This window comes from Nematolebias whitei, chromosome 3, assembly GCF_014905685.2.
Source record: "Nematolebias whitei isolate Nwh7 chromosome 3, NemWhi1, whole genome shotgun sequence".
In the NCBI taxonomy this organism is placed as follows: domain Eukaryota; kingdom Metazoa; phylum Chordata; class Actinopteri; order Cyprinodontiformes; family Rivulidae; genus Nematolebias; species Nematolebias whitei.
This window is the reverse complement of record NC_056500.1, coordinates 10,399,097-10,414,407: the sequence shown is the minus strand read 5'-3', so window position 1 is coordinate 10,414,407 and position 15,311 is coordinate 10,399,097. Positions and strand designations below refer to the sequence as shown.

The 15,311-nt window shown below is 39.3% G+C and overlaps 1 protein-coding gene across 1 annotated transcript in view; it reads left to right on the top strand.

Moving 5' to 3' along the window:
- The window catches only part of LOC119430432 (anoctamin-8), a 44,746-nt gene that overhangs the window by 10,779 nt on the left and 18,656 nt on the right, over positions 1–15,311 (top strand). The window contains exons 2-3 of the mRNA XM_037697837.1: positions 13,273–13,383; positions 13,943–14,075. Coding sequence (XP_037553765.1) covers positions 13,273–13,383; positions 13,943–14,075 — 244 coding nt within the window. The remainder of the gene's footprint in view (positions 1–13,272; positions 13,384–13,942; positions 14,076–15,311) is intronic.

Here is a 15,311-nt window from a genome sequence, read left to right as displayed (position 1 = left end):
TATATATATATATATATATATAACTTCTAGTTTGTTTCCTTTAGCTACTCTTCTACCACCTTCAGCTACTGTATTGCCTTACTACTTTTAGCATTTATCTGCACCTTTGTTACTTTAGCTTTTTTCTAGCCTTCTGCTGCATTTTAGCCTTTAGCCATTAGTTTGCAACTTTTAGCTTTTTAGCTAGCCTTTTGCTAGCTAGGATTGCGCTTCTTTGGGTTTTAATCAGCGTTCTGCTTTGATTATAAACAGCTCAGTTTTATTTTGTTCAGCAAACTTCAGCAACGCCATTCAGCACTCAGCAGTGAATTTCTCTAGTTGTCTCTTCAGCTCACATCCTTTAATGTAATGTGTTAGCAAACATTTGAACATTTTCAAACTGCAGAGCTGAATAAATCAGAATGAACCCTTGTAAACATTTTCCAGATTCTAGTTTTTTTATAACTTAAAAACAACAACAACAAAGCAGTGAGAAATGGTTCCCTCAGTTTGTTATTGAGTAGGGAAGGAAATGGGAGGATTAGTGTAGTTGTGTAGAATAACCGCTGGTTCCTCTGGTGTATTGACCCGACTCGAAGCCTCCTGCATGTTTCCTGTCCTGGAATAGAAAACACAGATCAGCTCATCGAGCCTTCAGACTGACTCACTGCTGCTGCATCTCGTCTCCACAGGCACTCCTCTGATAATTTCCTGTTTTATTGTAAAAACGTACAATCATTTCTGATATAATACCTACTTTGCTTCAAGTTTACTGGACTATTGGAGTGCATGATTCTTACATTAAAATTATGAACAATGGCTTGGGAACTTCAGCACAATCTGGATAATATCAGTTTAGATTATAGACATTTTCATTGCAATAATTCAATTAACTATTGGCCCACCTTGGCCCCCATAAACAAGAGACCTTTGACACAAAAAAACCAAAACAAACAAACAAACAAAAAACTTTTTGCATACCTTTGTGGCTGTTTGTATTTAATTCTGGTTGTTTTGTCTCATTATGACATCCTTAGGGAAAAAAAGGAAAAAAATCACTGCAATGCCATTTTAATTGGTGATATGTGACTTATCTATGCTGCTGATTATCCATGCTGCTGATCTCATGCTGCTGATTATCTCTGCTGCTGATTATCTCAGGCTGCTATATTCATTCGTATCCATCTGCTCACCACAGACTCATGTTTGGGCTGCTGTTGTTACGCCATATTGTTTTAAATTAGTGTATTAGCATATATCTTCAATTTTTTAGCATGCTGTTTGGCGTTTGTTTAGTGTATATCTTAGATCCTTGTTTACTATTTCTTTTTATACTTTATATTTTGCTATTTTTGGATGTAACTGGGACCCTGAATACATAATTTTGTTCCACCTCATGTACCACATGTGATGGAAACGACAATAAAGTTGACTTGAACTTGAACTTAAACTTGAACTTTGCATCTCACTCCACATCACTTTGTGGTTATTTTATGTAGTTAATAATATATTTAGCTATTTTTTTGCTTTTTTTTAATGCCACATTTAACCATTTTTAGATTATTTCATTATTTTCTACATCATCCTTGTCATTTTGTGTGACATTGTTTTTTTTTCACACTTGGTCAAATTAGATCTGAATATATTTGGTTGGTTTTATCATTTCAAGAATATCTCTACAAATTTAACCTCTTTTATCAGTTTTCCAGACAGAAATAATGTGCAGCACTCCTAACCTACTCAGTACAACCCAGAAGAACACATTTCTTGTAGTAACTTTATGTCTAAACTATATTTTTCATATTTTTGTTCTGTCTTCATCAGAAAACTTCTTCCACTTGTCGCCTGCTGCTCCACAAGGAGGTCTGTTTGCTCCATAAAGGCTCCTATTCATTGCTTTATAGTCATCATCACCACTAATTTATTCATAATTTGTAATCCCCCCGTTTAACAGTGTTTGATTCAGCCAGTTAAGAGAACCAGTTAGTGGCTGTGTGTGAATCAGGACTAATGAGGCAAGAAAACGGTCCACCTTTCACTATTATGCCCTTGATGAATGGCACACATTTTTTTCCTCATTTAATTCCAGCTTTATAACATCCAGTCTGTGCTTCTGCTTTTTCTCTGATGTAGCTCACTTAAATTTACCAGCTAACCTAGAATGAACCACCAGTTAGCCTGTTTGGCAGAAGGAAATACACTGAGAGATAAAGGAGGCAGATTTATTAACTCAGTAAAGGTACGCTGTAAAAGAGAGAAAGAGGAGGTGAGGGAGAAAATAGATATTTTATCCTGCTGTAGGAGCACTGTGGCTCGTCTTCCCACATCCTCATGCCTCGTCCCTTGGCTCTCAGCCATGGGTCCTCCAGTGTCACATGCAGTCATTGTTATTCTGAAGCCAAGGATGAGTCCTTATTATGGTCTTTGCCACTGTTAATGAGGAAACCAGAATCCTGACATCCACCAACAGAGACATCATCATTCAATTTGTCACAGACTCCACCGACATCTAGAGTTGCATTCGGGCCCTAAAAATCCGACCCGGCCCCAGCCCGTAGCCATCATTTCTGAACCCCATCCAACCCAACGAATTAATAGCAATTACAGGTCCAAACCCCACCCACCCAAAAAACTTGGCATTTTTAATTAAGCTTTGACTGCGTATATAGTTATTAACGGTCGGCGGACGCACAGCTGAATAAAAGGGGCAGAAGATCGGAGCTGAGGGGGTGTTTGTCCTTTCGTGGTCGTCAAAGCTAATTAAATCCCTGCTTCTGCCTGCATTCTGCATTATTCAGACACGAACCCCGCTCTGACATGTCGGATATTTTGGGACCTCACCTGTTTGCGTCGTCGGCTTCATGCGTCCTCTGAGTGCAGCGGCTGAATGATCGTCTATTTGGGCTTTGGATGAATTGCTGCCTGGCAGAATAGTCCCATCTGAAGCTTAACTGAACTTTTTTTTCAGATTTTTACTTCTTTCAAGGCCGATCAGCGTGTGGTCAAATGGTCACGTGCGGCTAGTGATGGTATGGCAAGCCATGTTGCCATATAATTGGATCGTCAGCCGCGCGTGTCCGCTGATGCACTCAAAAACACGACACTGGCCTGGCCTGCACATTAAGCACATTATTATGGCCCGGCCCTAATCCGAGTCGGGCCAGTCCGGGTTCGGGTTAGGAATGACAGCTCTACCAACGTCTCACATATTTTTATCACTGAAAGAAAATCCTGATTTTAACTTCAGGTTCTTTTAATCTTAAAATAGGCCATAAAAAAAAACTGTGAAGAAGTAAATATGAGCCCAAAAAAGAGCGTGGCACTTTTTGTTGTGATAAAGTTCACTTCTGTTAATAATGCTAAACAGAGGACTGGAACTGGCATTAACCTAAATTCAATAAACTAAACTTCCTTGTTTTAAAATGGAACTGCTTCTCTGAATATTGCATGTGGCACAACTAAATGAAGTTTGACAGGAAAACACGGCCCTCTTTTGTAGCTACAGCTCAAAGTAACGTAAAGTTTTTTTTCTTTCTGTTCTCCAGATGTTACGTTCAAGCCATATTAGTGGTAATAAACACCAATGGATTCCAGCAGATTATTAAAACGATGATTACACGTGACAAATTAGTAATTTATCAGTTGGCCAATTATTTTTTAGAAATAAGATCATTTACACCAAATGTTTGTCTATGAGGCTAGTAGGTAAAAATAAATAAATTAAAAGACACTAAAAACACATCTGCAGTTAGGCAGCTGTACCAATGTGAGTGCCTCTTTACTTTCAGCAATGTTGTTGTTCTTGTAATTATCACACCTAATTCTTTAATTTTTTTATTGGCTATTAGTCATCCTGTAATTATTTTTAAATCAGTGTTTGCCAGTTCTGGTTGTTGGGACTCTTAGCTTGGCATCAGGGCTTAATTTGTAAAGTGATTAATGCCGGTGTTACACCATATTCTGTGCCCACCGTGTATTGTGACCGTAGGGGGCGCTGTTGCATTTTTACACCATACCTTGCAATATCTGATAAACGCTATCATATTCTATGATCGTCTATATTTCCATAATAGTCATGATATTAGTGGTCAGATGTTACTTTTTATTCGTCACAGGAAGTAGCGAGTCAGCCTCCTTCCTCCAAAGAATGAAAAGCAACATCTGACCACTAATATCATGTCTGCGGTATTATGGAAATATAGACGGTCACATAATATGATGGCGTTCATCAGATATTGCAATTTGCAAAGTATGGTGTAAAAATGCAACAGCATCCCCTAGGGTCACAATATACGGTGGTCACAGAATATGGTATAACATCGGCAGGATCCAGCTCAAGTAAAACACTGCTTGGCCTGTTTTAGACATTTCTCTGCTTCAGCTCACCTGATTTCAGTAAACAGATCCCTAACAAGCTCCTGATGAACTTGTTGATTTGTGTTTAAATGGTGTTGTGCAATGCTGCTAGATGGCCACTCTTTCTCCAGAAACAAAGTTTCTGTATACTACATCTGCTGAGAGAAAACCAAGAGTTCTTTCAGAAAATGAAGTCTGTAAAACATTGTAGACCATCTGTTATGGAGCAGGAGCTGCACAGCAAACTGCTGAAGAGGCAGCTACAGTATCTGATGGATGCACACAACACAACGTGTTAGGAAATGGAAACGGGGCAAAAGAGCCATTGGCCAAGAACAACTTATAGCGAACTTGCACAAACCAACTATGCAATTATCTTTTCTTGACAATGCCAGTTCCCTGGAAAACAAGGTGGATTATATATAAAGAGCTTTGCTGCATAACCTGAATGTCTTGGATCTGCAGCTCATCTAACAATGCTCAGCCATCAACCAGTACAGCAGCACATTAGAGACTGCAAAAGCAGAATAAAGATGTTACAGACTAAAGGGTCACACAGATTGCTGAAGTTCCTCTGCTACCTGGGTCTCATGATAGAAATGCTTCTGTCCAGTCCCATGTGCTGTTTAATCTGACAACTAGAAGCTATCCCTCCACTGAGTCCAGAACAACCAGAATGTGCAACAGCTTCATTCCTCAGGCGACAAAGCTGCTAAAATGTCAGTAACACACAAGAGACTTTCATTTTTTCATATATTTTAGACAGGTGTTTGATACTTGAATGAAGTGTAATCAAGCAGGGACACCTCTGAATCATGCAAGACAGTGGATTTTTTTTTTTTTTAATAAAACCCATCGTGGATCATTTACTACAAGAAACATGAGAGTCATCACCATAAACGTTACCTGCCAGAATCATCTGCTGGTATGTCTTTAAAGCAGATTTATTGTTTGAAAAGTTTAGTTTTATATATTAAATAGTGCTAAGGCCATGTTGTTTTTGTACCTGAAAATGGAGAATACCTCTCACGTTTTATTTTTTTTATGCTTTGCATCATTCATGCAGAGTATGAGGAGTGTTGAACAGCCACAGGTCTCATTTCAGGTGATGCCATCTTAAAAACAAACAGGAAGCCAGTTTTGATTAGAACCTCTTTTCAACTGATGAGGAAGCTGTCGGGCTATAATTTTCCTTATAAACATACAGAACAATCCTGTGGTAATGCAAAAGTGTTTTGGGCTTATACATCACTAATGGATGATACAAAGTACTTTGCCATTGAAATGACTTGAGTGTGTTAAACCAGATGTATTTGCGTCATCTCAAGCATCCCCGTCATCCTGTTTTTAGAATGAAGGCTTCATCCATGGAAGCTGAATGATGACAAATACCTCCTGACTGAGAGCTGAGATACACATGAAAAGGAGGACGGACTGATTTTGCTCAGAGGAAGCAAAGTGAGAGGATTTCTGAGCGAGGAAGAGGCAGGGACGGTGGAATAAACAAGTTAGACGGAGAGAGGGATCACCAGGGCTCTGGCGTGTTGGAGGAGAGCAGGAAGTGAGGATGGACTCTGCTGCATATTCACTAAAACACATCTTTGTTTACAGCTGCCAGGAAAGCAGGTCACAGTGTTGAACCGGTTTGTGGATGCGCTATCTCTAAATGTATGCAGTCCGTGCACTCACCTTCCATCAAGGGCTATATCGCCTCGAGCAATAAAGTGAGTCATTGTTTCAAAGAGAGGGAGAGCGGAAAGGAGGGAGAAGGAGAAGGTGGCTTAATGTTTGAGTTTCTTCCTTCGGGTCCTGCAGGCAGAAGTTACAGAATCCTTGGCTTGTTTCCACTCAGAAGTGTCTTATGTCAAACGTTTCAGCTGCCTGACATTCGATGAGTTGGAATAAAATTGTTGCACCTGTTTAGGAGCAACTCGTGTGGAGATTCTCGGGAGATTCGAAAGGCTGCTGACGAGCAGCTGTAGGTTTGTGTGTGGGCTTGTTTGTGCACGTCGGGAGAAGGAAATGATTCTAATGAAGAAAATTGTTGGGCATTTGAACCTGATTACACTCTCTGTCTCACTCACTCGTATCACCATTTTATTCTAATAGAGTCATTTGTTTTTCACACTCTTAGTGGATGTGATAGAAGATAGAGCATCCCCATTCTTCCGAAGAATTTATTGGGAGTTATGTCCGTCTTTCTGCCTTTATTACACCATTTCTTTTTCTGTATGTTCATTTAATTGGCTAAATTATGTTCTGCTCAACTCCCCAACACCAGCAACATCAGGAAATCTACTCAGTAACACTTTACAATAAGGTTCACAAAATCTGATTAACTACTAGGGAACGCCTCAGGAACAAATAAGTAGCTAACGGGTAGTTAACCAGTACTTACTGGGGAAAACACAGCCAAGCCTTATTAGGGGACTACTGGTTTGTTACTACAGAAACAGAGGAGAAATTCTAAATGTGGGTTCTGAATAAACCCTGCACCAGTGAGGTCACAGCTTGTAATTGTCAAAAACCTTGTTCTAGTGATGGTTTTATTGGATTCTTACCACTGACTATCAGTTTCATAATCTTGTACTGGTGTCATCTTAACTATGTCTGACTGTCACTTACTGAGTACCAAAGCCTGGCTATTATTTTGTTCACTGATGTTCATCTCAGTAAGTACCGGTTAACTACCCATTAGCTCCTGATTCGTTCCTCTTTGGTTTCCTTGGTAATTAACCATTAGTTCTTTATTAGTTCCTCTTCATTTACAAAGTGACTAACCAGTAGTCCCCTAATAAGGCTTGGCTGTGTGTTCCCCAGTAAGTACTGGTTAACTACCCATTACCTCCTGACTTGTTCCTGAGGCGTTCCCTAGTAGTTATTCAACTTTTGTGTACCTTATTGTAAAATGTTGCCATCTACTCTGATGACACAAATTTAGCTGAAAGCCTCCTTTTCTAGACATTTTTTTCTGCATCTAGCCACATGAAGGAGATCACGTTGTGAATAAATGTAAAAGTCAGTTCTATTGCGCAGCTTTTACCAAGTGGAAACCATTTTTTATGTTTGACAACTTAATTTCTGGAGTTTGCATGTTCTCTCTGTGCATGTGTGGGTTTTCTCCGGGTACTCCGGTTTCCTCCCACAGACCAAAAACATGCATGTTAGGCTGATTGGTAACTCTAAAATTGTCCCTAGGTGTGAGTGAGAGAGTGAATGGTTGTTTGTCTCGTTTGTCTCTATATGTCCCTGTGATGGACTGGAAACCTGTTATGGATGGATGGATGGATGGATGTATGGATGGATGGATGGATGGATGGATAGATGGATGGATGTATGTATGGATGGATGGATGGATGGATGGAACTTAATTTCTTATACACCTGTAATAGCAGATCATGGTTGATGACGCAGCAAACATTTTGTTGAGTCATAGTCAGATTTTTTGCAAAACAAATAGGAAAACTAAACATTAAAATAAAATTGCTTGACATGTTTATTTTTTATAATTTTCTAAAGTATAGTTTGCTTCAAAGTGAACTTCATACATTTTCTGAATCTATTATATTATTAGACTTATAGTATATTGAAATTATTATTTCAAATGACAAGTTTTTGTCTCATCTATATTTTATTCACAAAAAGTTAAGCAGGATGGAAGTCCTCTTTTACAGCAAGTTTCTCCCTGGGAGAGATTTTTACCGCCAAGTTTTTCCTCGTTATTCATTTTTTTATGTGGAGACCCATAAAATGGCTTTTTTTTTTTTTTCCTGGCAATATATAAATATTTAATGTGCTGAATATATTATGCTGTGAACAAAACACACAAAAGAGTCTGAATATTAAGGCAAACAGACAAAAACTCCCACCTGCAGAATATATGATAAAGTAAGGAATAATAAAAGTTGACCTAAAGCTTCAACCAGCTAGATATCAGCACACAAACAGCCACCAAAGACAATAAAAGTATCTTTAACTTTCCTTTTTTATGACTTTCATTTTTGCACTTCTCTTGAAATTTCACTCACACTCAATTAATTTGCTCACACACACACACTTATAGATGCCCATGCAGACACACACTCCACACAGAGATGTGTTGCGAGAGCGGCTCAGATCACAGACCGGCATCCTGTGCTGCTCCTTCCTGTCTGCCTGCAGACTGATAAGCATTAGCCCTGCAACAGTCATCGCACTTTGAAGGCCCTGAGTAATTCAGGATTTATCTGTATCACTGCTGGTTTGGGTGTAAGCCACTTTGAAGCGACCTGCTTTCTGTTACAGAACCAAAGGTGCTTTTTGGAAATCATCTTTCTCCAATAGAAAGACGTGAGATTGTTTTAACATTTCTATTCAAGACAAAAAGGTGGAAAAATGCAGTCATATTGAAAAACACATCATTTATCAGTTCTAAGGTTTACATCAGGTCATCTGTGAAGGTTAATACATTTATTTGAGAAAAAGTTGACCTAATTTAAGAAATATTGAACACACCTCATGATTCAGCAGCTCGGCGGCACGGTGGTGCAGCTGGTCGAGCTGCTGCCTCTCAGCAAGAAGGTTACTGGATCAACTCCCAGCCAGGGGTCTTTCTGGGTGGAGTTTGCATGTTCTCTCCGTGCATGTTTGGGTTTTTTCCGGGTACTCCTGTTTCCTCTCACTGACCAAAAACATGCATGTTAGACTGATTGGTAACTCTAAATTGTCCCTAGATGTGAATGAGAGAGTGAATGGTTGGTTGTTTCTAACTAGAACAGTTCTACTCATGAACAGGCAATGGTAGGTGCGAACTTTGTACTTGTTTACCAGAAGCCTGGAGCTTGAAGGCCTGTAAATGGTAAATGGTAAATGGACTGTACTTATATAGCGCCTTTCTATCTTATTGAGATACTCAAAGCGCTTTACACTACAATCAGTGCCTCATTTACCCATTCACACAGCACTCTACTAGATCTCTGCAAAGCTAATTGAACAAATCATTCTAAAGAGACTAATCAGTGCTTTAGATCACATTCACACACCGATGGCACACACATCGGAAGCAGCAAGGGGTTCAGTTTCTTGCCCAAGGACACTTCGGCATGTGACTGCTGTGGGGTTCGAACCCCCAACTCTTTGCATTGGAGGACGACTGCACTAACCACTCAGCCACAGCCGCCCCAGTAGGCGGTAGAAAAAGTCCTCCCAACACAGCCCTGTGATGGACTTGTCCAGGGTGTACCCCACCTCTCACACAGTGACTGCTGGAGTTGGGCACCAGTGACCCACGTGACCCAAAAAGGAAGAAGCGAGTAAAGATAATGGATGGATGGCTGGATGATGGATGGATGAATGGATGGATGGTGGATGGATAGATGGATGGGGGATAGATTGATGGATGGATGGATGGAAGGTGGGATGGTGGATGGATGGATGGATGGATGGATGGAAGGATGGACAGATGGATGATGGATGGGTAGATGGATGAAAATATATATATATGTGTATATTTCTTCTTAAAAGCTCAATACACCAAAATATTGATGTTAATTTTTCACTGTGCAACTTTACAAACAGCACCCCATATATCTGTGGTGTATAAATTGTTAAGTTAAATCATGTAATGTATACAATATAAATGCTCTGAGCAGATGCTCACTGCTGACCTGCACAAATTGAAGCTTTGTGAACTGTTGAATCCAATCCTCTAGCTGCTCCTGAAGCGAGTGTTTGCGGGCGCGTTCCCCTCGGTGATGAATACAGGACTCATTAGAATTTCTGTCATGTCACAGCAACGCTGGCCTGCAGCATTTTATCTGAAGCACAGCTGAGCGACTCGTCGTGTTTCTAAACAGAGTCGCACTCACGATTAAACAGTCAAAAAGCCTTCGCTCTGCGTCCTGTCTGGAGTTTTTGTGACGGTACAGAAAATGTTCTTCAGGTGGGAGAGGCGGCGTGAAAAAAGATGAAGGTGTTACAATTTCTGAGTAAGTACGGGAAATAAATTTAAAATGTAATAATGCCATGTGGACGTAAAACTCCCTGCAGATGTTATGACAGAAAAAAAAAATCTATCATCACGTTATCTTATATATTTCATAGATCAGAATTAATATTTACAGGTTGAAATGTTTTACTTGCTTGATGTCCTCAGTGTGTGAGATTGCTTTGATTGCAGTTTTATCTAGAGACTTGACATGATGGAAATTGATTAATCAAATACAGTAGAAAATGTAGTATATACAGGTTTTGAGACTAGATTTAAAGCTTTATTGAGCTGCTATTTCAGTAACCGAAGCAACTTTATCACAACATCAGTGCCATCAGATAACAAATAGATTTGAGGAGTTCGAAATATTTAGTCTACCTCTTATCTAAGCTTAGATCAGCTTTATTTTTCTGTTGTGTTTCAGATCTGTACTTCCTTTGCTGTTCAGCTCTTTTGATAAACCCTTTAATAAGTCTTTAACTATTCCTATCCATCAAAATACAGTTGCTAACTTTGTCTCATTACAATTTTCCGTGATCCATAAAGGATAAAGCTGGGATTAAATCAGCAGGCTTAATTTTCCAGAAACAAACCAAAGTTCAGTAGCAGAGGAAGTGTGGATTTGTTCAGTCTAGTATTTATTTATTTTTTGCTTGTTGATGCTTTTGCATACACAATTAATTTTCTCAGAAAAGTCTGCTGCCTTCAGTTTCCCTTCTGAAGCCCCATATTTCCAGGAAGTGGACACTGAGCACAAAGGTCCTTTTATGTGACAGGTGTTTTTTGGGTCTGCCCTGATGCATTGTGGGAGTTACAGTGTCTGTTATACTAATGATGTCATGGTCATATTTATAGCTCTGGGCATATTTGCATTCATATTTGATTCTCTGTTTAGTCTGGACTCACTTCTGCAGCTCAGATAGTTAAATGTGATACGACGGTTGCTGGCGATACTGAACATGCCTGTGTGGGATCTTTGGAAAGCTGCCCCCCCGTGGGCCCATCTGACAGCCTTCGTCTCAGTGATTACGGAGCTGTTGAGGGATGGAAATTCTCTCCAGGCTTCGTCGTCATTATTCAGCGGGCGGGAAACGGTTTTCACAAACTGGCCTCCCCCAGCTGAGAGTGGTCTGGTTCCAGGTTACATAACGTTTAAACTGTTTGAACTGATGAATCTGAGCTCTCCAGGATCAGGGATCAATAAAGGAAGGGTCAGAATGAAGACAAACCTTGAACAGCATTGTTCTCCCTGGCATGGTCGTATTCAAACCCTGAGAAAATACTGTGTCTACTGAATAGTTTTACTTAAATTACTTACTCCGCTTCAAACTTTAAAGATTATTAACTTATCGTGCAAATATGTGGACGTGTACAATCCCAATTCTAAAAAGTTGAGACGTTAGTAAAGTGTAAATAAAAACAGGCCACAATGAGTTGCAAATTATTCACAATGGAACATGTTAAAGGTTTAGACTAAGAAATGGTACAATTTTAAAGAAAACTAAAGTAATTTTGAATTCAAAAGCAACAAAACACTTAAAAACATTGCAACAGTGTCACCTCTGTGAAGCATCCCCTCTTTTTAACATCAGCTTGCGGGGGGGTTGGATGAAATGTCTCATTCTGGTCTGAAGTAGGGTTCTAGCTGTTCAAAAACCCTGGGTCATCTTTGTTGGATGGAAGCATATGTTGTTCTAAATCCTGTTTATATTTTTGAGTACGGATGCACGATATTGGATTTTTTTGGCCAATATCCGATATGCCAATATGTTAAAACCTATTTGGCCGATAACTGATAACCGATACCAATACCGATTTGTTTTTCCCTTGACCTACTTACAGAGAATACAGAGCTTTCTCTGCTGTGGAATTAAAATACTACATTATTCTGCATGGTCTTTGTCAATTTGGCCTGCTACCTAACACTTCAACTTGGATTATGTTTAATGTCAATTGTATTCATGATATTTACTCTAACACGATAACACTCGAACAGTGCAAATTTGTAAATTTTCACAAATCTAAACTCAACAGCGCGTGTGACGTCGTAACGCGCTGGTGCTGCAGGCATCTTTGTCACTGGGTTGTCATACAAAAACTGCGCCTTTTTATTTATATCGGTGAGTTATTTTGGTGGAATGGCCGATATTGAACTTTATCGCTAATATCGGACGATACTGATACCATGCCGATAATATCGTGCATCCCTACTTTTTAGCATCAATGGTGCCTTTTCAGATGTGTAAGCTCCCCATGGTGTAGGCACTAATGCACCCCCATGCCATCAGAGAGGCAGGGGTTTGAGTTGTGTGCTGATAACAGTCTGAAATGTCTATTTTTGTCCCCTTTCGTGGGGCGAAGAGAGGGAATTGGAGGGAATTTCTTTCATCCGTTCATCTGTCTGTGCATGTTGTGAGCATAACTTGAAAAATAAATTAGGTATTTCCATTTTGGTGTATGGCTACATCTAGGCATAAAAAAGGCCCCTTTTGAAAAGTGGGTTGCCATGTCAAAATCCAAGATGGCCACCAAGATGGTTTACTGTATTCCATAATAAATAGTATATGGGTTATGTTGGATTTATTGCAAATCATTTCATTCTTTGTTTTTGCAATTTGGGTTGTGTAAGAATAGACATAACAATTTGCTGCTTTTTGATTGCTAAATCCTTTAGACTTTAAAAAAAAAAAAAAAAAAAAAAAACCCAATGTAGACAATTTGCAGCTTATAGATTTTGCAGGTCAGACACATTTTTGTCCCTCTTGTGCTGTGACGCAGAAGATCATCATGTCCTGTTGAGAAGGACAGCTTTATTAGTGGTTTCTGTGTGTGCTGAAACAGCACGTGCAAGAGTTTTTAAACAGGTTTGACAACAATGGGAGAAATGTCATCGCTCCTCACACTGGTTGTCTCTGGGAAAGTGACTCTGTCCTTGTTTTTCCCTCTGCCTCTTCGTCTCTGTCTTTCAGATAAGCTGTTTGGAAAGCGTCTGCTGCAGGCTGGGAGACACTTCATGTCTCATAAGTCTTGGATGAAAACGGTGCCCACGGAGAACTGTGATGTCCTCATGACATTTGCAGGTCAGGCAGACAAAGACACCAACAGATGTCATGAAATCGGGAATTGTTCTGTGTAAAACCTGAACAATCAAAAACAGCTGCAGGAAGGCTGTGTCTAACTCGTGTTCTTTAATTTGATCGTTATATCAATCTGAAACAATAGTTCTGATATAAGAGCAGAGAGTAGCCTGCCGTTCTATAAAGTGAGCCAAACAGAGATGTCACATTTTTAAAAAATCAATGTTTTGTTGTCTTTTGTTGATGTGTGCAGTCCAGTGGAAACAGAAAAGTGAGAGTGACATTCAGTGAATATTCTGGGGTTAGATATAAACACTGACCTGCAACAAAAAGATTCAGTTTCTGCTGAAAAAATAAAATGCTCAGATTAAAGCCATCTGATTTTATGCTTGTTGTTATTTGCAGCAAAAGTGGACAAATAAAGAAAACGTTATTCCAAACCTACAGCTGCTGTTTAGGAGTAAACAGTTATTGGCTGTGGGAGCACCCTGCTGATCCTGCATGCACTGATATTTAATGTTGGGAAGAAACAAGGTTTTTATATTTCCTTTTATCGTAACAGACACAACGGATGACCACACGTTACTATGGTTACTGAACCACATCCGGCTGGGAATCCCAGAGCTCATCATTCAGATCCGACATCATAAGCACACCGGAGTCTACGCATTCTTCGTCACAGCTACGTATGAAAAGTAAGAAACCAGACCAGAGGGACACGTTTAAAGAGATTATCTGTATTTTATTTTATAAGTGAACTTTTTGTCTTTTATTCCTCATCAGGATAGAATGGAGTAGAATAAATTACAATAGAATAGACCTTTTCTGGTCCCTCAGCCATGGAATTCACATCGTTACAACAGCAGGTATTGCTCAAGATAAGTTATTGTAAAGTAAACAAATAAACAAACTATAAAATAAGAATTCAGAAAAAAATATTAAAATCAGTAAAATAAACCACCAATCCACTAAAATTGTTTGGTTTGGATGTCTGTAGCTTTTATCATTAACTTTATTCACGCTGGTGTTTCATTTCATCAACAAGTGTGACAAAGAAGCTATTTTTTATCCATCCAGCTGTAAAATCTCATAGAGTTTTAATTGTTTTAATCAAATGAAAATACAACTATTTCATCAGTTCTGTCACCATCATGCTGTTCTTTTCCTTGTGCTGTAATGTCGAAAAGGGTAAGATTTATTTTATTGCAAATAGTCACTTGAAAAGGTAAAGTAAATTTGAATTTAATGGCAGCAGCACATGTTAAAAAGTTGGGACATGGCCACAGTTACATCTGTGAAACGTCCTCTCTTTTTTTTTAACAATATGTTAAACTTCTCAAAGCTGAGGAGACCAGCTGCTGGGGGTTTGGAGGGAATGTTGTCCCATCCAGGTCTGATGGCGGATTCTAGCTGCTCAGCAGTCCTGGGTCTTCTCTGCTGGATTTTTTGTTTCATGTTGCACCAAATGCTTTCTGTTGCTAAGGGGTCTTGACTTCAGGCAGCGCCCGGACTCTTCTATAGTAGTCCTTTAATACTTCGCTGTTCGTTTTTCACGGACACGCTCTATCGCGATTTTTCAAAATAAGATTGGACATGACACACAACTGGCTGATTGATGGATGAGCCGCACGATTGGCATGGATTTTTTTATTTAAAATCAATTATTTGAAATTATTTAGCACCTGCTGCACCTGTGTGCAGCCCACACTGCAGGAGAAGCTTCCTCCTGCAACGTGTCATAGCTCCGCTCTGCAGCGAAGTGGGCGTGGCCAAGAGAGCTGGCAGGAAGCTGAAATAATGACATGTGCTCTTTTAGAGTGTTTAGAAACATTGTTTAGAATATATATATATATATATATATATATATATATATATATATATATATATATATATATATGTATGTATGTATATGTATATGTATATATGTATAT